The 20,101-nt window shown below is 46.8% G+C and overlaps 1 protein-coding gene across 4 annotated transcripts in view; it reads right to left on the reverse strand.

Moving 5' to 3' along the window:
- Positions 1–20,101, reverse strand: part of NRDC (nardilysin convertase) — a 2,107,381-nt gene that overhangs the window by 341,841 nt on the left and 1,745,439 nt on the right. For all 4 annotated transcript variants that reach the window (XM_086952436.1, XM_086952435.1, XM_086952433.1 and 1 more), the window contains one exon: positions 19,884–19,931. In XM_086952436.1, coding sequence (XP_086808562.1) covers positions 19,884–19,931 — 48 coding nt within the window. The remainder of the gene's footprint in view (positions 1–19,883; positions 19,932–20,101) is intronic.

Raw genomic sequence — 20,101 nt, forward strand, 5'->3', positions numbered from 1 at the left:
TCAGATGCCACGGAACAGGTGGTCGTTGGATGGGTGGAAAGACTCTAAAGAGTCCCTTGATAAATTCCTTTATTACTCTGGACGACCAGAGAGATGGTTCGTTTGGCTTTCGCCTGAATCGTGATATTGCTGCTAAGTGCACCTTGACTGAAGCATGCGAAAGGCCTGACTTTGATAGTAAGAGCAGGTAAGGCAGGATACCTTCAGGCTGAACCTCAAAGGGATGCAAGCTTTGTCTGTTGCACCAGTGGCAGAACCGGGTCCATTTTGCTGTATATGTTTTGTTCGTGGATACAGCTCTCGCTTGTGAGAGGATATGCCTGCACTCTTGCGAAATATTTAGATCCTGAAATTCACGCTCGTGAGGTTCCATGCGGACAACTTCAGAGAGCGTAGATCCGGATGCAGAATCTGGCCTTTCTCCATGGAGATGAGGTCTTGAAATGTCGGGAGCTGGATCTTGTCGCCCCTTGACAATTGAAGGAGGTCTGAAAACCACGCCTGTCTTGGCCAGGCTGGAGCAATCATTATGATCCGGCACGGTTCCAGTCTCATCTTGCGCAGTATGCGCGGAATCAACGGGAACGGAGGGAACGCGTATGCAAACCTTCCTGTCCAGTCCATGAGGAATGCATCTCCCATGGATCCCTGTTGACGGTACCTTGACGCAAAGTGAGTGCACTTTGAATTGGTTTGAGTCGCGAACAAATCTAATGTGGGAGTGCCCCACCTTTGGAACAGAATGCAAATCTGAGAGTCGTGAAGTTCCCATTCGTGTGTCGCATTGGGAGTGCGGCTCAGGGCGTCCGCCCGAGTGTTGAGGACTCCCTGTATATGCTGGACCTGGATCGAGATTTCGTTGGATATGAGCCACTTCCAGATCCTTTGCGCCAGTGCTGACAGCTGTTTGGATCTCGTCCCGCCCTGTTTCAGCAGGTAAAACATGGACGTGGTGCTGTCTGTTTGAATAAGTACTGACGACTGACGTATTCTGGGAAGGAAAGCCTGAAGCCCTAGGAATACTGCCTTGAGCTCCAACATGTTTATGTGCAGCTGAGCTTCCCAATCTGACCAAAGGCCCTGAATCTCCAGTTCTTGAAGATGCGCGCCCCATCCTTTCAGTGAAGCGTCCGTCGTCATCACGAAGTCGTGATCCCGAGGAATGAAGCTCAGTCCCTGGTTTAGGTTTTTTAGGATCTTCCACCATGACATGGCCACCTTCATACTGGTCGTGATGGTAATGCGATCCTCGAAGGTTCCGCTGGCCTGTACCCACTGCTCGTCGAGTTGTTCCTGCAAAGGTCTCATCCTTAGACGACAGTTTGGTACCAACGGGATGCAGGATGACATCATCCCCAACATGGACTTGTAAATCCTCACGGAAGTGGACTTTTTTGCTTGTAGAGAAGTCGTCAGTCCTCTGATCTTTCTGATCCGATCTTTGGAAGGGTAGGCTTTGCCTTCTTTGGTGCATATCCATGCCCCTAAGAATTGTATGCCCTGGGCCGGAGTCAGCGAGGACTTCTCCAAGTTTGTTCTCAGGCCTAATCGCTGAAACAACCGGACGCAGTTTTGTAGAGCTTCCGCTGCGTCCCTGAAAGATGGACCTGTCACCAGCCAGTCGTCCAGGTATGGGTAAATGTAATGGCCTTGTATCCTCAAGTGGGCCGCCACCGGGGCCATGCATTTGGTGAATACCCTCGGGGCCGATTTGAGTCCGAACGGCAGGACTTTGAACTGGAAGTGGCGACTCTCCACAGCAAACCTCAAATACTTCCTGTGCTTCCGATGGATGGGAATATGGAAGTACGCATCCATGAGATCCAAGGACGCTAAGTAGTCCTTGCCCTTTAACATGAGTAAGATCTCCTGCAACGACAACATTCTGAAGGGTATCTTTTTTATGTAATGATTGAGATCCCTCAGGTCCAATACCTGTCTCCATTTCTGGGCCTGTTTCTTTTTGATGAGGAAGAAATGTGAATAGAAGCCTCTCCCCCTGAGATGCTGTGGTACTTCCTCTATGGCTTCCTTTTGTAGGAGCGAGAGAACTTCCATTTGCATTTCTTTGCGATGATTGTTGGGCCTGAGCACTGGAGGGTGGTCCGGTGGTATTTCCACAAATTCCAGTGTGTGGCCCTTGCTGATGACGTCCAGGACCCATTTGTCCGATGTTATGGACATCCAGTTGGCGTAGTATTGAGACAGATAGTGGTCGTCGTCCGGGATCTGTAGTGTGGGGAGCGCCTGCCTGAAATCATTGACGTCTATTAGACTGCTGATTTTTCCCCCTGGCGTTGGATTTACCTCTGGACTGTTGTTGGTAAGAGGAGTTGGAGGATCTGTACTGGTTGTTGGAGTTGAACTGACGATATCCCTGCTGACTGTACGGCTGATATCGGTTAGATTGAAAAGAGGATCGTTGGTTAAATTGCCCTCTTGCACCCCTCTTCCGAAAGGACTGAAACCTACCCTGCTGGAGAGATCCCAGCGCTCTAGCCGTATCAGTGTCTGACTTTATGCCTTGCAATGCCTCATCGATATGCTTCCCAAACAGGTTCTCACCGTCGAAGGGCATATCGACAATCTTCGCCTGCACTTCTGGTCGAAAAGAAGTCGCCTTTAGCCAGCCCTGTCTGCGAAGCGAGACCGCCCCTGCCATTTGCCTGAAGCCTAGGGACGAAACATCCATGGCGATGTCGATAGACTCAGCTGCTGATTTTGCTCCTTCCTTGAGAAGGGCTGCCGCTTCTTCCTTTCGATCCTCAGGAAGCGCCGACATGATGGGGGCCAGATCTGACCATATTTGCCTGTTGTAGCGGCCGAGCAGAGCCATCGCATTTGCCGCTTTGATGGTAGAGGCTGCCATGACCGCAAACCTCTTACCCGCTCCATCCATTCTCCTCCCTTCCTTGTCTGGTGGCACTAGGGACGTAGCCACCGGGTTTTTTGAGTTTCTTTGCGCCGCCTGTGTCACCACCGATTCCGGCCTGGGATGACCAATGAGGCAGGCTGCCGTAGATTCTGGAGCTCTGTATTTCTTTTCGATTCGCGGAACTGAAACCGCTATGGAGGCTGGTGTTTTTAGAATCTTGAGGCCCTCCTCCCATAAATGCGGGATAATAGGTATTGAGCGGAGTGACTTCTTGTTATCATCCTTGAAATCGTACAAGAAACAATCCGTTTCCTGTACGTCCACATCTAGACTGAATCTCTTGGCCGCCCTTTCCATGATATCATGGAAGCCTCCGATGTCCTGAGGAGGGGAGGTAGATTTGAGTGGTTCAGGCGATGCAGCTGAAGGCAAAACGTACTCGTCCCATTCCTTGCCCGAGGCATCATGGACTAGCTCTCCATCTTCGGGCTCTTCATCGTCATCAGAGTCCGTTAGGTCATCCCTGATAGTAACCACCTGCGGAGATTGAACTCCCCGATCTTGAGGGGCAGGTGCCTGTTTGGGTGTCTGCGTGGGAGGCGTGAGCGTAACTGGCTGCGATGAGTTCGCCTCCGGGAAGCGACGATAGTAGTCGTTCAGCATCAGTCTTAGGTCGGACACAAGGGTGAGGGGTATGGAAACTGTCTCCTGACGCTCCTCCTCCCGTGAGTCCTCGTGCTGCTCCTCTTCATCTTCATAGGCACCAGATTCCTGGAATGATTCGTATCTGGCAGATTGTGGCCTGTCCCTGAAGGAAAAGGTTTCCTCCTCATCCGTATCCTGGCTTTTTATTTGAAGCTGAGAGGGGCTGTAGGCAGCACCTGAGGACTCCTCTCCCTCCGAATCCTGCTCCAACAGCGATGTTGGCGGCAATGGAGAAATCTTTGTCCAAGAGGTGAATTCCGCGGACTTACTGATGGTAGCCGAACCTCTTGTCGACTGAAAAGAGCGTATGGAGATCATGGTCTTTGATTGAGGAGAACTGTAGGCTTTAGCTGTTGAAAGTAAGATTTTCGTCGCCGGAACCACCGTCGACGGGACCATCGTCGACGGAACCTCCGTCGACGGGACCATCGTCGACGGGATCATCGTCGACGGGACCATCGTCGACGGGACCTTCGTCGACGGAACCTTCGTCGACGGGACCTTCGTCGACGGGACCTTCGTCGACGGGACCTTCGTCGACGGGACCTTCGTCGACGGGACCTTCGTCGACGGGACCCCCGTCGACATTCGAGACATCGAACCTGTCGTCGACGAAGTCGTCGTCGTCGTCATCGTCGACGGGCCTGACAGAGACATCTTACTCATCGATGTCGTTGCCGTAGACGTCGTGGTCGTCGACGCAGCCTTAGATGAAGCCGAAGATGACTGAATCGGAGGTTTCACCACAGACTTATGAGCAGAAACCATCGAACTGGTAGAAGGTGCAGATCCAGGACCTTTAAGACTAGACTGCTTCCCCAGAGGAGTAATAGGAAGAGATGATGTCGATTTTTCTTCAGATTTACCCCTTTTAGGCTCCACTTTCTCCACAGAAACAGAGGCCTTCCTTTTCTTGGGAGTGGGGTGAGAAGATTCTTCCTCAGAATCTGTGCCTGGAGTGGCCTTCTTCTTCTGAAGCCACAACAGTAATCTTGCCTCCCTGTCACGCTTAGTTTTGTCAGAAAATTTTCTACAAAGCTTACAGGACTTCACCAGGTGATCAGGGTAGAGGCAATAAAGGCAGTCCTCATGTGGGTCCTCAGAGAAGAGTCTGGCCTTCCCACAGGATCTGCATGGCCTGAACAGCCTCTTCTTAGAGCTTTCAGCCATCTTAAGCAAAAAGAATACACACAATACCTCAAGGTAGAAGGCGGTAAACAGATTCCCAAAGGGTCAAAAGTTCACACAGGAAACAGAAGAAAACTGAGCAGAGCTCAGGGAGACTCCTTTCTCACACGAAGGCGGTTGGAAATCTGAGGCAGGAAGCTGCTGCTGGGGAGTGTGAGGGCAGGGCAGCAATTCTGATTGGCTAGCTTTTGGACCAAAACAAAGACATGGTCTGGTTACCAAATAATACAGCCCCTATGGGGATTTTCTATGCAGTTTTTCTTCTCTATGATACTGCTTGGTCATTCTGTTACCGTGAGACTCCCACCATGACGACGGGGAAGATACAAGCATGTGAATCTATGAAAGATGTAATACTGGAGAACAATGGTAGCAGAACATCGAATAAGATATCAAGACAAGCATTTGCAAAGCAATAGGTCTCGCATTTACGTGAGTTAAAGCTATTAGCATTGTAAATGACAATGCCTTTTATTTTTGTTTTAAAAATGTAAACAAAAATAAAAGGCATTGTTATTTGCAATGTTAGTTTAGTGAGCAGAAACGCTCACTTTCGGCCCGCGCTACATATTAATGAAAAAAACAAGCATGCCCGCTGAAAGTGATAGCGGACTGCGCTGCAAATACCAAAAAAATAGCGCTTACCGACTTATGAAGGAGACCGTTTAACGCCACAAGTAAAAGATCCAGTCCTCATGGGAGGTAACAAATGGCAACAGGGTGGTAACAAGGAGGGACTAACAAGCCTCATTATTAATTGAAAGCCAGCATTTACCAAGGACAATGACACTGGCCAATCAAAAATATGGGGGGAGAGAAGGCAAGGCTTCCACAGCCCGCTCGGCAACTGCATGCCTCGCATAGCGAGCAGCGCATGCACGCTGCCGCTAGGCTCGACCTAAAATTCAATGACATGCATCGATATGAATACCCAACTTAACCACATGGCTGCTGCCATTATTTTTGCCGTGTGCTGGAAATTGCCATTTTGCTGTTTCCATGACGAGCTCAGCTCGTCATCAGCACACGACACCCGTGGGTGATGACGAGCTGAGCTCGTCATCAGCATCGAAAGGGTTAAGAAGAGATGATGAACGATCCTTGACTCAGATGCCATTGGTAAACATTTAATAAGATTGTTTGAAATTTGAAGAGGAACTCAACAGTTTCAAAGTTAAGTGCGCCTGTAAGCCAGGCAGCGGCCTGTACAAACCTGGCATTCTTGCTTCAGACATTTAAGTACCCCAGGGAAGGAGGAAGACTGGAGGTCTGAGGAACATTTAAAGCCTTCTGTGGTATTAATGCAGATGAGAGAAGGATGTGGCGTAATGGCCAGAGCTACTGACTTTGGTGTTGGGGAGCAAGATTCGAGCCTCGCCTTCAGATCAACATACTGTGATTCTGGTCAAATTACGTAATCTCTCCCTACAAAAATTGTTTTTAAAGTGAATGTGTTGTGTAATGTTACTGGTGCTCATGAAAAGTGCTTCAATACCTTCAGGTTGAGTTTGCGCTATATAAAACTGGGAAAAAAGGTGAGAGAAAAACTCCTTAAAATGTAGGATTTTAATGAAAAAAGATCATAAAATATACTATTTACAAAAAAAGGTCCATCCTAAGAAACTGTGTGAAAAGAGTTGCTGGCAGTTTTTTTTCACAAAATCTTAAACAGAAGAGGTTTTCACCTGCTTCATTTGAAAAATAAAACCTTCAGCAAAAAAAAGCAATTTACAGATGCAGGCTAGACTTACTTAAGAAGTGATAAGTTTGTAAATACTCACAAATGTTAGCAATGCTCTTTCACATTTCAATTGTACACTTATCTTTAGTGGTATAAAAAGTCCTCAACTCTGCCGTAGATTCAGGAGATGCAGAATAGCAGATTTCCCCTCCAGGAATAATAGTGAATAAATGCAGGTAAAAAAAGGTTACTGGATATATGCACCTCACTTCGAGGCCAAACGTAGCACGTTTTCCATAAGCAGATAAGGTATCATTTTAGGGGTAAAAATATTCAAGGACGTCTTTGAGTCTGAAAATACTCGGGCACTATTTTATAGATTTATATGAATCCATGAAAACCAGAAGCTTTAGAAAAACCTTGGGCGGAAGTCTGTAACTAGTAAAGATTTTAATATTTTCTGTTTTGTGAATTGGAGCCACAGGGGGTCACTCAGTCACCAGTTTGGGGTAATTAATTTGCGATCGAATCCATCTCCCTGCCCCCCCCCCGCCTCCCCCTCCCCCTGCATCAGACTGGCATCCTTTGCTTCCACTGGTCCGCCCTGGCATGCACTCAGTGCTTATTTAAAGCCCCCTCTCATGTGCCATGTGTGTGCCAGCCACTCGTCAGCTGCGGTGGCCTGTGGGACCCTTCGGCTGTGCCAAGGAGTGGGGGAGGGAGGAGGGGAGGGCTAGGGTAGCCCAGGCTTGCCCACCCTGGGGATGTCTTTCTTAGAGCCCTCTGCGCCCAGCTGTGCCGAGGTTTCAGCAGAGAATAATGCCTCGGTTGTGCTGTGGGCACCTACCCAGCAAGTGTGACAACAGCTGCTACAAGCTGAGCTCTGGGCACAGCCCGCTCCCTCAGGCCACCCTCCCCTCTCCACCGCAGGCGCCTTTTAACACTCTCACTCTGTCATTCTCTACTTTTTTCATTCTTGAGACTCCATCCTGCGTCTCAGCGGTCGGCGTGCATTAACAAAAGTAGGTGAACTGTGACGCTGAGGGCGAGTGGGGGTGAAGTCAAACAGGTAGCCAAAATATATATACATATTCTGCAACTATTTTTTAGTTTTTCCACCTTCAGGTAATTACATGCACACATTAAAAGAGAAATAAAGGCAAGTTAAGTTAGTCAGAGGGTTAATACTATCTGTGTGTGTACCCAGAGAGACATAGGACTGAATCGTGATTTCTGCAATGGGGAATAACGACTGTCCATTTTTAGCCATGTGAGGTATCAGCCTGTGACAGAAAGCACTGAGAACGTGCAAGTCATTATTTTATACTTGCATGCACATTAAAAGGCTGGCTGTCACAAAATACGTAAAAATCAGGTGAAAGATAAACAAGCTGTGGGTTACAAAAGGCAGGACAGGGCCCCTTCCCACGGCTTTAACACCTTCCATTTATTGCCCCCCTGGCCCAGGAGACGTCTCTGCAGGCAGAAGACCATTTCAAAAGGCCATGGGTACAATGTGGCCGTGTCACACCTCATTAACAAAGGCTGCGATAGCCTGTGAACTTGCTGCTGGAAGGGCTGGGACCTGAGGGGCAGAGAGCAGGCAGCAGGGACGGTGGAAAACCCTCCCCTCACCTTTGGATACAAAACTGATTTCACACCAGTTCTGAAACTTTAATTCGGAATCCTGGCACCTCTCCAACCAGGAAGTCAGGCATCCTTGCCCGTGACATGGGCGGGGCCTGTGACGCGGCCAGAAGAGCCTGGTGTGGCTCGTTCATCCGGGGCTCACATGAGGAAGGGAGAGCCCCGCGGTAGCGGTGGAAGTCCTGAGAAGTCCCAGGACGCAGGAGGGGGCCCGGGTGAAGTGGAGAGGCGGGGTGTGTTTCTGCAGGGCTACCGTATGCTGAGGAAGCCCTTGCAGGGCGTCGCATTGGAACCCCACACAGGCCGCCGAGAAGAGTCTCTGCACAGCAGCACGGTGAGTGGGGCTGCATGCTGGCACTAGTGAGTGCCTGTCCTGAGTGGTGCCGCCGTTGCGGGCCACTCCATCGGGGGCATATTTTATTTTAAGCGCCAGTGCGCTGCCACATCTTGGGCATGTTGTGTAGGTTGCACGGCGTGAAATACACTACATGGCATGCCTGACTGGAAATGTGAACGCGGGCTAGCATGCTCTGCAAGCCGTCCCCGTCGGGGAGAATGGAAAGTGAAAGTGCATGAGGCTGCTGAGGATGGAAGGGGGATGGCTCGCAGAGCATGCTAGTGCGCGTTCACATTTTTAGTCCGGCATACGCGTGCCACTGTCTTGTCTCCCTTCCGAGGCAAGTCAGTAGCAATAGATCTCGCTGGCAACAGTGTTTTGCGCTGCGGTCGCCAGGCGAGACCTAAAAAAAGGAAATCTTGAAAAGCGGACTAAAATAAAGGACTGAACAAGACCTTGCTTTATTAATAGAGACCAAGTGTAGGAAAGTGCCCCTTTTGGCATGGTTACCCCCTAACCTTTTGCCAGGTATCTGATGCTAACTTGACAGACTGGGTGCTGGGATCCTCCTAACCGGGTCCCAGCATCTGTGTTCCTTCTCAAAACTGTACCTTTGTACCCACAATTGGCCCTGGCCACAGGCAAGGCTCTTGTAAAAGGTACCATGCGTACCAAGAGCACTGTGACAAGGAAAAGCCTCCAAGAGCTGCAGCACCTATTGTGCCACCCTTAGTAACCACCATGCACTGCCATTGCTGGCTGCATGCGTGTTTTGGTGCAGAGAAAATTGAAGTGTCGACATAGCACACATCTCTGTGTGCCATGCCTGCAATACACTGCCAGAGGCCTAGGTTAGTCACCCATATGGGAGGGAGCACTAGACCACAAGTATGGGTACAGTTGCACGGACACTGAACTCCTACAGTGTCTAAGTCCATTCTTAAACACTAAGTGCAGTAAAGCCCTAAAGAGTATATGGTCTGGAAGTTGGTTCTTACGAACTCAACAGCTCCATAATGACTTCACTGAAACCTGGGAAGATTGATAGCAAACTTCTCAGCACATTAAAACCACCCTAATGCCAGTGTGGAATTTAATGCCAAGTGCACTCAGAGGGCATCTTAGAGATGCCCCGTAAAAAACGACCAGCCCTGGTGTGGTTCCTGAATGGTTGCCTGCAATTTGCCACCACCAGACAGGTTTCTGGACCCCTGGGTAGAGGGCCTACACTCTCTGGGTCCAGAAAAAAGGAAGGCCTATCCTGGGCAGAGGTGTCATGCCTCCTCCCCAGTATGGGCTGGATCCATGAAGGGGAAGCTTCAATGGCCTGCCGCCTTTTATAGCTGACCCTGCCTTTTGCTGCCTCCAGCAACTGGCTCCCACCGGTTCTGACCCCCCATTTTGGGAGGAAGAATCGATGGGAAAATCAAGTTAGGATGAGAGGTGTGCCCACCTTTGCCAACCACATCCCTCAGGTGATGGAGGCGATGTGAAGCACACATCTCAGTCCCCTCCCACTTGAAAGTGATGGACACAGCCAACCAGAGAGACGCTCATGCCCCGCTCCCTTTGGTGGGTGGCATATTAGGGGGTGTACTAACCCCCAGGAAGTAAGCCTTTGGTCCCAACTTGCACACCCCTGTAACGTCGCTGGATTTGGGGATGACCTCAAACCTTGCTTTTTCAGATTAGAGAAGAAGAAAGAAGGACCAAAGAGCCCTGCTAAACGAGGAAGAAGAGAACAACTGCTTTGGGATCAGCTCTATCGTCCTGTCTCGACTTCGACCTGCTACCAGCAAAACCCCAGCATGTCCAGCAGCGAGCAGCCATCCAGAAACCGGAGGACTTGCCCTGCCTTCACCAAAAAAACACTGTCTTTTGTGAGCACCAGATTTTCTGAAGTTCGAGTGGACAATCTATCACCGCTTCTTTAATCAATTTACTTGTATTCTCTGCCTCATTCTCTTTTTTCTTTTCCCTTTATAAATCACTATACTGAATTAAGTAACCATTTCCTGATGATGACCTGGAATCGAGCAGGTCGAAATGCAGTTGAATACTCAGCGTAAATTTTGGCATCATTGTGGTCCACTTAAACAGTCCAAACCAAAAAACCTACTTTGTATATTTTTCTTATTGTATCGTTGACCACTCAAATAATTCTTGTATTTTGCCTTGCACCGCTCAAGCTGTTTTTTCACTCCTGTCTCACTGCGCCGTTCAGTGCACACTTGGGTGCTTTGGTTACCTTTGCATAAATTGTATTGTAGTGCTGACATAACTTCTTACAAATAAGAATGTACCTTCTACCATTTCCTTTGTGGTCTCCCTTTCTTCCCCTCTCTGAGTAATTTATACTCTCCTTGCATCTGCCCCTTCCTAAATGATTACCAGTTGAGACATTGTTTTTTGGCTACATAGTAATAATGCACAGCGTTAAGACAATCCTGAAAAGGGCGACATATTAAATAACATTTTCCAATAGAATCACTTAAGATACTATATCTGCCTGAGGATCTATAATAGCATGATAGAATTCCAGGAAAGTTAGAAACCACTAATGGTGAGAAACCATGTACATGCTCATTATCACTGGTTATAAGACAGAACATGAATAGCAAAATCATGTCAAAGGTTCAAAAGACAAGCATTTGGATAATGTTCAATATCAGGAGACGTAGAGACCTTCATGGATCACGTAAACCCAAAGCAAGTATCAGACAAAAGCCGAAACTACATTAATAATAATGTAGGCTACCAGATACCTTCTGTGAAATTGGCAGAAGAAATTTTAGGATAGCCAACCTAGTGCTATATACCACAAAATCATAATAGGCTGTTATTGCTTTTTAAGAGGTCTTTGCACCTAAGCCTCTCATTAAAGGGCAAATCCTATACCCCAAGGCTCCAATGGGGTACAAATTCAAAAGTCCAACAGAGAAGGAATCCTACACATAGAGTAAAATTCAATCCACTTAAATGTGAGACAAATAATGCACAAACTCCTCCTGATCCATATTTATAAATAAATGTGTGTGTGTGTATATATATATATATATATATATATATATATATATATATATATATATATACACACACACACACACACACTTAAAAATATGCACAATAGCATCCAAACAATACCGCACATTGAGTATGGTGTATCCATATCTGAGTAAATCAAATTGTGAGCTCTGCATAACGGGGCTCAGATAAACATAGCATAAATTAAACACTGAAAAACCGTCAGCGACAGAGTCCAGTACGTCTCCAGATAGCAGAATAACCAGGAAATCCACTTATAGTGAAACACAACTTCTGTAATTCCCACTGTCCCGGATTAAAAGAAAACGAGGTATCAATAAATCTTTGCATTAAGCAAACCACTATCCTCGACGTACCAGATAAACATATCATAACTCAGTCGTTGAGATACTTGTCTACACTAGTTCGAACACCAAACTCAAGCTAACAAAATAACTCAAGTGGACTTATCAGATCGACCAGCTCTGAATTGCCTTAAGGCCGAATCAGCCTGTTCACCAAATAAATGGACACCATCAAACAGCATATTTCTGAGACTTTACTGCACAGGCTCGGAAAAATCAGACTGACGCAACCATACATTCCTGCGCAAAGCAACTGACTGAGCCATAGCTCTACCCGGAGAATCAGTGCCATGCAGGCTAGATTTGATGGTAAATCTTGCCACCTCCCAGACATCGTGTACCACCTGCAATAACTCATTCCTGGCTTTCTCTGAAAGAGAAGGTCGCCTCTGCATAAAGCATGAGAAAACCAGCCCATAACGCATGTAGTGTTTCAAAACCTTATAGTGGAGCTTACAGAAGAAAATATATTCCTCCCTCAACCTTCTAACCATTTGGATTCTTTACTTGATGGAACCTCACTTCCCTCCCCTCCACTACCAACATAGCTTCATCTGACCTTCCTCTCTCTCGCCCCAAAACATACTGCTACAGACCTGTCTCAGACTCGGACACTGATTAGTTTGAATTGTAGATCTCTGGTCAAACATAAGAGGGAAATCTTTGATCTACTTATCTCTGAGGAACCAGCAGCTCTATTCCTTACCGAGACATGGCTAAAAGATCACTCTGGCCCAGATATTGCTGCTGCTCTCCATGACAATTACACCTATGTTGGAAAAAACAGTCATGAAAGATGGTGGAGGGATAGCTATAATTTACAACAGACGGTACTCTTGCAAATGGGAAGACTTTGTAATACCTAACAGCGAGGCAGGTCTTTTTAAGCTTTCGCTGTCTCCCAACTTTACATTCTCCGGGTTGCTCATTTATTGCCCCAGCGAGTTCATGGGCTGCCACTCTTCCTGAGTACTTAGCACCACTAATCCAGAATTCCACTAACTTCTCAATCATTGGTGATCTCAATCTACATCTAAATGATCCCTGCTGTTCCACCAGGAGCAACCTTTTACAGGACCTGGCTGCCCTTAACATTATTCTACATAATTCTGGTCCTACGCATAAAGCAGGGAACCTTCTGGACCCCATTCTCTCCAATCTAGAAAACATCGACTGTGAGGCCCCCTTACCTATTATATGGGCTGACCACTTTATGGTGACTTTCATTATTACCATTTGTCGTCTACCTAACACCCCCCTAACCCTACTGTATCTAGACCATCTAGAAACTGGAATAAATTAAATTAGACATTAATGAACTCAACTCCCACCTTGAGAACAATAGACCTCTCACGGAAGTCACTAGTACGGAAGAAACTGACCCAATAAATGTCTGGCTAGCAAAGGCTGCTGATGCATGTCTACCCCAATGCATGCAAAAGCACAATCTCCATCACCCGCCTGCACCCTGGTTTACAGATGCCTTAAAAAAAGAAAAAACCACCTGCAAAAACCTTGAGCGCAAATGGCGCATAAAATATGACAGGGACTTTAAATGTGACCTTGAAGTGGTTAATATTCCTGGATGCGAAGCAGCATTTTTTAAAATTGCATTAAATTCAAATTTTATGTTCTCTGGTTTCTTAATTTATCGCCCACCTGGAAACAGTACTGTTTGGGCCGCGAATTTGGCTAACTTTATTTCACCTTACTTTCTTAACGCTCAAAACCTGACTGTATTAGGTGATTTAAATCTCCATTTGGAGGACAGGTCAAATAGTACAGTGGTGAACCTCCTGGAGGATTTTACTGCTTTAAATATGACATTGCGAAACGAGGGCCCTACTCACAAAGCGGGACATTTATTGGACCCTATTATATCTAATATGCAGGAGTTAAAATGGCTTAAAACTGACCCTATCTTTTGGTCCGACCACTTTCTCACTCTCTTTAGTATTACTCTCAGAGAACCCACGGAGTTATGCCCCACACGGCCTCCGATCCTTATGAGGAATTGGAAAAGGCTGGACCTGTCTGAGCTGCAGACCGTACTAAAGAAATCCTCCCCTGTTTTGGGCTGCGACATGGAGAAAAATGCGTTGGAAACCCATACATGGTTGGAGAGGGCAGTTGATATTTGTCTACCTGCTGCCAGATGTAGAAAAAATGTACATCGCCCACCAGCTCCCTGGTATACTGAGGATCTCAAAGTAGAAAAACTAAATGCAAGGCACTCGAACGGAAATGGCGCAAACACTATGACCCGCAAAAGAAAGAAACTTACCGTAAGGCTAGAAACCTTTATCATTCGGCCTGTACGAGAGCCAAAGCCTGTTATGTAGCAGAGACTATTAATACTGCTGCTAACAAAGCTCAGACTCTTTTTAATACAGTCAAGGAATTGGCCGGAGCTAATTCCATGGCCGCTACACCCCCCCTTACTACCCAAAAATGTCAAGACCTCGCCACCTATTTTGTGGAAAAAATCGAGACCATTATTGCCAACATTAATCCCCCGCAGAGGGACGGCAACGATGTTCAGCTTACAGTTGCATCAGTAGGATGCCGGCTTGATTCCTGGCCACCTATCACCTTGGAAAATTTGAAATCTTTGGCTATTTCTATCAAGTCAGGGTCTCCTTGTGATCCTCTCCCGATTAGCATTCTGAGCCAACTTGACGACTCTGCCTTGAAGATTATTTCTGAGACATTAAACGCCTCTATCCATCTGGCAAAAGTCCCATCGTCCTGGAAGCACGCCAAGGTCAGCCCTTTGCTGAAGAAGCCTTCTGCTGACCCTGAAGTGTTGGCCAACTATCGCCCTATCTCTCTGCTGCCTGCTTTCTCTAAAATTTTGGAGAAGCACATTCACGGTGTACTTACCACATTTACGGAGAATAACCATCTACTCCATTTCTCCCAGTCAGGCTTCAGGGCTGGTTACTCCACCGAGTCCGCCCTTTTGGGAGTCACCGAGAATATCAGGGGGCTCTTGGACGAGGGGCAAACGGTTGCACTTGTTTTGCTTGATCTAAGTGCAGCCTTCGACACCATCTCACACGACAGACTGCTTATCAGGCTGAGTGAGGATGGTGTCGGAGGGGCAGCGCTGGAATGGATTAAATCCTATCTGTGCAACCGGACGTTTCAGATCTCGTCTTCACAGGCTCAATCAGATACCTTTGTTTCGCCCCATGGTGTGCCGCAGGGCTCAATTTTGAGCCCGTTATTTTTTAATCTGTATCTCCGCCCTCTCGCCGATCTAGCAGAGCGAGTTGGTTTAGAACTTATGACCTATGCGGACGATTCACAGATTATTTTTTCTCTCACCAATTCGGATCCATCATCCCCTTCTGTGCTGAAATTGGGTCTTCATGAAGTCTTCAGCTGGATGTCAACGAACCAGCTGAAGCTCAACGGAGAGAAGACGGAGATCCTTCTCTTAGGTAAAAACAGAAACCTTTGGCAGGACACTCACTGGCCACCATCCCTGGGGGCTTTTCCTACCCCAGCTACCCATGTCAGGAACTTAGGGGTGCAAATCGATGATACACTATCGATGAAACAGCAGGTCAATAAAGTGGCTGGTACCTGCTTTACTATCCTGAAATGGCTGCGGAAGATTATCTGGATGTTGCCTGCTGATACCCAGAAGACCGTAGTCAATGCCCTCATTACATCTCGGCTTGACTACGGTAACATCCTTTACCTGGGCTCCAACTCAGCCGTGCTTAGGCGGCTTCAGCTAGTCCAGAACTCCGCAGCCAGGTTGCTGTGTAAAATCCCTAGAACAGCAAGGATTTCTAAGCACCTTAAAGACCTGCATTGGCTCAGGGTGGAGAACCGGGTTCGGTTCAAAGCCCTGAGCTACATGTTCAAAATAAAGGCAGGAATCGCACCAAGGTACTTGCAAAAATTAGTTGGGCCCTACTCACCTGCACGTAACCTTCGTTCCTCTAATGCAGCAAACTTTGTGGTACCCAGATTTAAACTGGCCAGAATGGGAGGGAGATCCTTTTCCTATCTGGGACCAGTCCTCTGGAACTCCCTTCCTTCAGTTCTACGTAAGGAGGAAAACTTCGCCAGCTTTAAGAAAAGCGTTAAAACGTGGCTATTTAACAAATAAATAATTGTGGCCTCTGGCTGTTTTTTGCTTTCTATGCTGCTGGTCTCTCAGTCCTGGCGCCGGGAAACCCTTTGTGGGTATCTGTGCGCATTACAAATGCAAAAAATAAATAAATAAATAAAAATTTGCTCCAAGCAAATTTACAAAGCTGCTTTAGCCAAATACCATTCTTTATGTAAAATTGCTAAAGTTGAACATGTCAACACAACTATCCTTGAAGCACAAAACCGTCCCAAAGCACTTTTTAAGGTAGTACAGAAGCTGTCAGGCACGCTATGTCAGCCCAAACCACCTTGTCTAGATACTGTACAATGCAACTCATTGGCCGAATTTTTTATCGCCAAAATTGATTCCATCTATTCCAATTTTGAGAAACTTCCCACCCCCCCGTTTCTGCCACATCCACCCGCCCCTATCCCACCTCCAGACCATATGACCCCAGAGGATAAGTCCCATACTCTTGTCCAGCCGACCCCCCCACATTATCCAAACCTACGATCTCCTGTGATTCCAGGTTTCCACGGGAAACCTGTTCTACTTCTCCACAGTTGATCGATACATGGGATCCGCTTAATATCACAACCCTCTCTGATATTATCAGCAAAATTAAATCCGGCTCCCCATTGGACCTTCTTCCCCCCCAAATACTAAAAAGGTTGGACAATTCTTCCCTTGCAATTATTTTGGATCTTCTCAATGCCTCCGTCAGAGAAACTACAGTACCCTCTGCATGGAAACATGCAATGATAGTGCCTCTGCTAAAAAAGGCAAATGCGGACCCTAGCATCCCATCTAATTTTAGCCCTATTTCCCTTCTTCCGGTCTTTTCTAAAATCATGGAAAAACACATCAATTCCCAACTGTCTACCCATGTTGAAGCGAATGGAATCTTACATCCATCTCAATCCGGTTTTAGATCTGGTTTCTCAACTGAAACCACTCTATTAGGGGTCTCTGAAAACATCCGATCTCGAGTAGACAGGGGGGGAACCGTGACACTCATTTTGCTTGATTTGAGTGCCACATTTGATACGGTTTCCCACCCCATTCTCATTAACGCCCTTAGATCTTCTGGCATCACCGGCACAGCACTCAACTGGTTTATTAGCTTTCTTTCTAATCGCACCTTTCATCCGCCTCTCAAACCTTCACATTGGCGTACGGTGTTCCGCAGGGCTCCATCTTGAGTCCCTTGCTCTTCAATTTGTATGTCAGGCCTTTGGCGACTATTGCGGAGCAACCTGGGCTCACTATCTATTCGTATGCCGATGATACCCAGGTCATTTACTCTCTTTCCTCTGATTCTCGCTCTCCTTCCTCTTCCCTCTATAAAGGGCTGAGCAACATCGCAGTCTGGATGTTAGACAACAAATTGCAACTGAACGGGGGTAAAAAAGAACTTCTTCTGTTTGGTCATAACACCACCCTATGGGGACCCCCACACTGGCCCTCTCAAATGGGCACCTTACCCACCCCGTCTAAAACAGCACGCAACCTCAGCGTCATTTTTGACGACCAACTATCCTTGAAGAACCATGTGATCAAAACTTCCTCCACTTGCATCACTATCATTAAGTGGTTGCGTAAAATCATATGGATGCTTCCTCTAGACACCCAGAAAACCTTGGTCCAGGCCTTAATCACCTCTAGACTGGACTACGGGAACATCCTTTTCCTGGGAGCAGGTAAAGAGGTGATCCGTAAACTGCAGACTGTTCAGAACAAGGCAGCGCGACTACTCTGCAAATTACCTGCTACATCCCCAACCTCCAATTCCCTACGCACTTTGCATTGGCTTCGTATTGAAAACCCGACAAAATTCAAGGCCCTCTGCATCATGCACAGAATAAATACTGGCCTAGCTCCACCTTACCTTAATTCCTTGGTACAACAATACTGTCCCCCTCGCAATCTGCGATCATGTAGCCAACACTTGTTTTCAGTTCCCAGAATTAAAAAAGACACAATGGGTGGCCGCTTTTTCGCCTGGCTTGCCCCCACACTCTGGAATTGTCTTCCCTTCCAGTTACGAACTGAACCCAACTTCCTTAGGTTTCGCAGACAGGTAAAAACTTGGTTATTTAACATCGAACAGTTCTCTTCTGCCTCTCCCCTCTCATCTTTTTGGTTTTAGCGCCGGGAAACCTACGGGTAGCTGAGCGCTTTACAAACTTAATTATAATTATAATAATAATAACCAAAGGATGGAAATTAGGGTCCGAATAAGCTGCAGCAGCTTGAACCACCAGCCCTTTATAAGTGGAATGTCGTAGGAGACAAAGTGGGTCCCCAAGAGCGGGTCAATGCCTATAGCTCACAGCCAGGTAAACTGGAACTTTCGTCATAGGTTTTGCCCAAGCTCCTAAAAGCTGGTTAAACAGACTTATTAAAAGGGAGCACATGCTCCACTTCAGTCTTGCCTTGATGAAGAATATTCACCGAAGGATCCATGAACAATTCCAATGAGGGAAATTGGCAATCTAACACCACAGCTGCCCTCTTCAATATTTCAGCCAAGGATGAACTCTCCTCCGTTGCCTTACCAGATGGAGAAAGTAAATATGAAACTGGAGAGGTTTCTAATCCACGGTCCTCTTCCCCCACTTGAGTCAGCCAATTTTCCTCCACAGGAGGTTGGACAGCATGCAAAGAGTTTTGACCTTCAATATTGTCTCCTTCAGTCACCAAACTGTGTATTACCGCAGGTAAAACAGACAAGGGCTGAATAACAGCAGATGGAGACATCCAAAGAGAACAGAACTGTCGGAGCCACAGCCGGCGCCATCCGAGGCCGTTGCGGTGTGCCTCAACGTCAGAAATAGGAATGGGATCAGCGTTTATCGGCCCTGCCAACATCACTGGCAGAGTAGACTCCGAAGGCTCAGGATCGACGCCGATCAACGATGTCGTCTTTAAAGGCTGAATGGATGCTGAAGGTAAGAACCCAGAAAGGCTGAGCACTGGCGCCGTCTCAAATCCTATAGCGGAGTAAGAGGGCCGACTGTCACCGAGGTCGAACCTGCCTGTGAGGATCCAGCCAGGGCACCTTCTACTTCCAGGGTATCAGAGGGAAATTGATGCCCAAAAACCTTTTGCAGGGTAAAATAATATTCCTGCATTTGGGCTAGAGTCACCCTGGCTCCAGTATATTTTGGGGTGGCCAGGATACATGCCTGTAAATGCTCATCAGCTGACGGTTGGGAGACGGCACCAGACTAATGTTTTGACTGTTGGGTTCTCGGATCCTTCCTTGACGACACCACACCTGAATGACTCCTTGACCGGTCCCTGGACTTTGGTGAAGATCGCAGATGACGCAATTTTTTCAGAAAAAGCGCACCGCCAGGAGTTTCATACGGCGCTCTTTCAATGCCTTTGGTCGAAGACGTTGGCAGGAACCACCGTCCTCAGGGTGGTGATTTTCTCTGAGGCACTATAAACAGACAGTCTGCAGATCTGTGATTGACATTTGTCTATCACAAGTTCCGCAGGGTTTAAACCCAGATGACATGCCTTGAAAAAGCATCCATGAAAGAGATGTACTGCAAGCTGTACTGGTAAGGACAATTATTTAGTTGGCTGTCATCACTCATGATATTTTCCATCACCCAGTCTTGTAACATTAACTTTCTCTTTATCCATGCATGCATTCATTAGAATAGGGGAATAACCTGCACTTCTATGTGGAGGGCTAGGTAAAATATTGTTTATAGAGGTTTAACTTTTCAATATCACTTGCCCGTTAGGCAATCAGGTCAATGGAGTAAAAAATGGCAGAGCAATCAGTGTCTGATTTAGTGGTCAAATGCAAAATAACAGTAAAAAATAGTCATAATTTTTTTAAGGACTAAATAAAGTTTTCATGAATCCAGGAGATATCCTAATTCTAAAGCTGTGCATTTTTATAAGGAGGAGCTAAAAAAAATCCTACTTACCACAAGAAGCTCTGTGAGCGTGTACTCTCTTAAACTTCTAGGCCCAGACTAAAAGAGAAAATATTTTTATTATTTGAATTTACTTAACCCTTTATAAAAATATGAATTGACTGGCATTTCTCATGTCCCCATAAACCATTGATTCTCTCCAAAAATGCTCTTGGTACATATTGCTAATAAAAAAGTCATCATCTTGTAAAAGGAGTAGCAGTAGTACA

This window comes from Lissotriton vulgaris, chromosome 1_1 (assembly GCF_964263255.1).
Source record: "Lissotriton vulgaris chromosome 1_1, aLisVul1.2, whole genome shotgun sequence".
NCBI lineage: Eukaryota > Metazoa > Chordata > Amphibia > Caudata > Salamandridae > Lissotriton > Lissotriton vulgaris.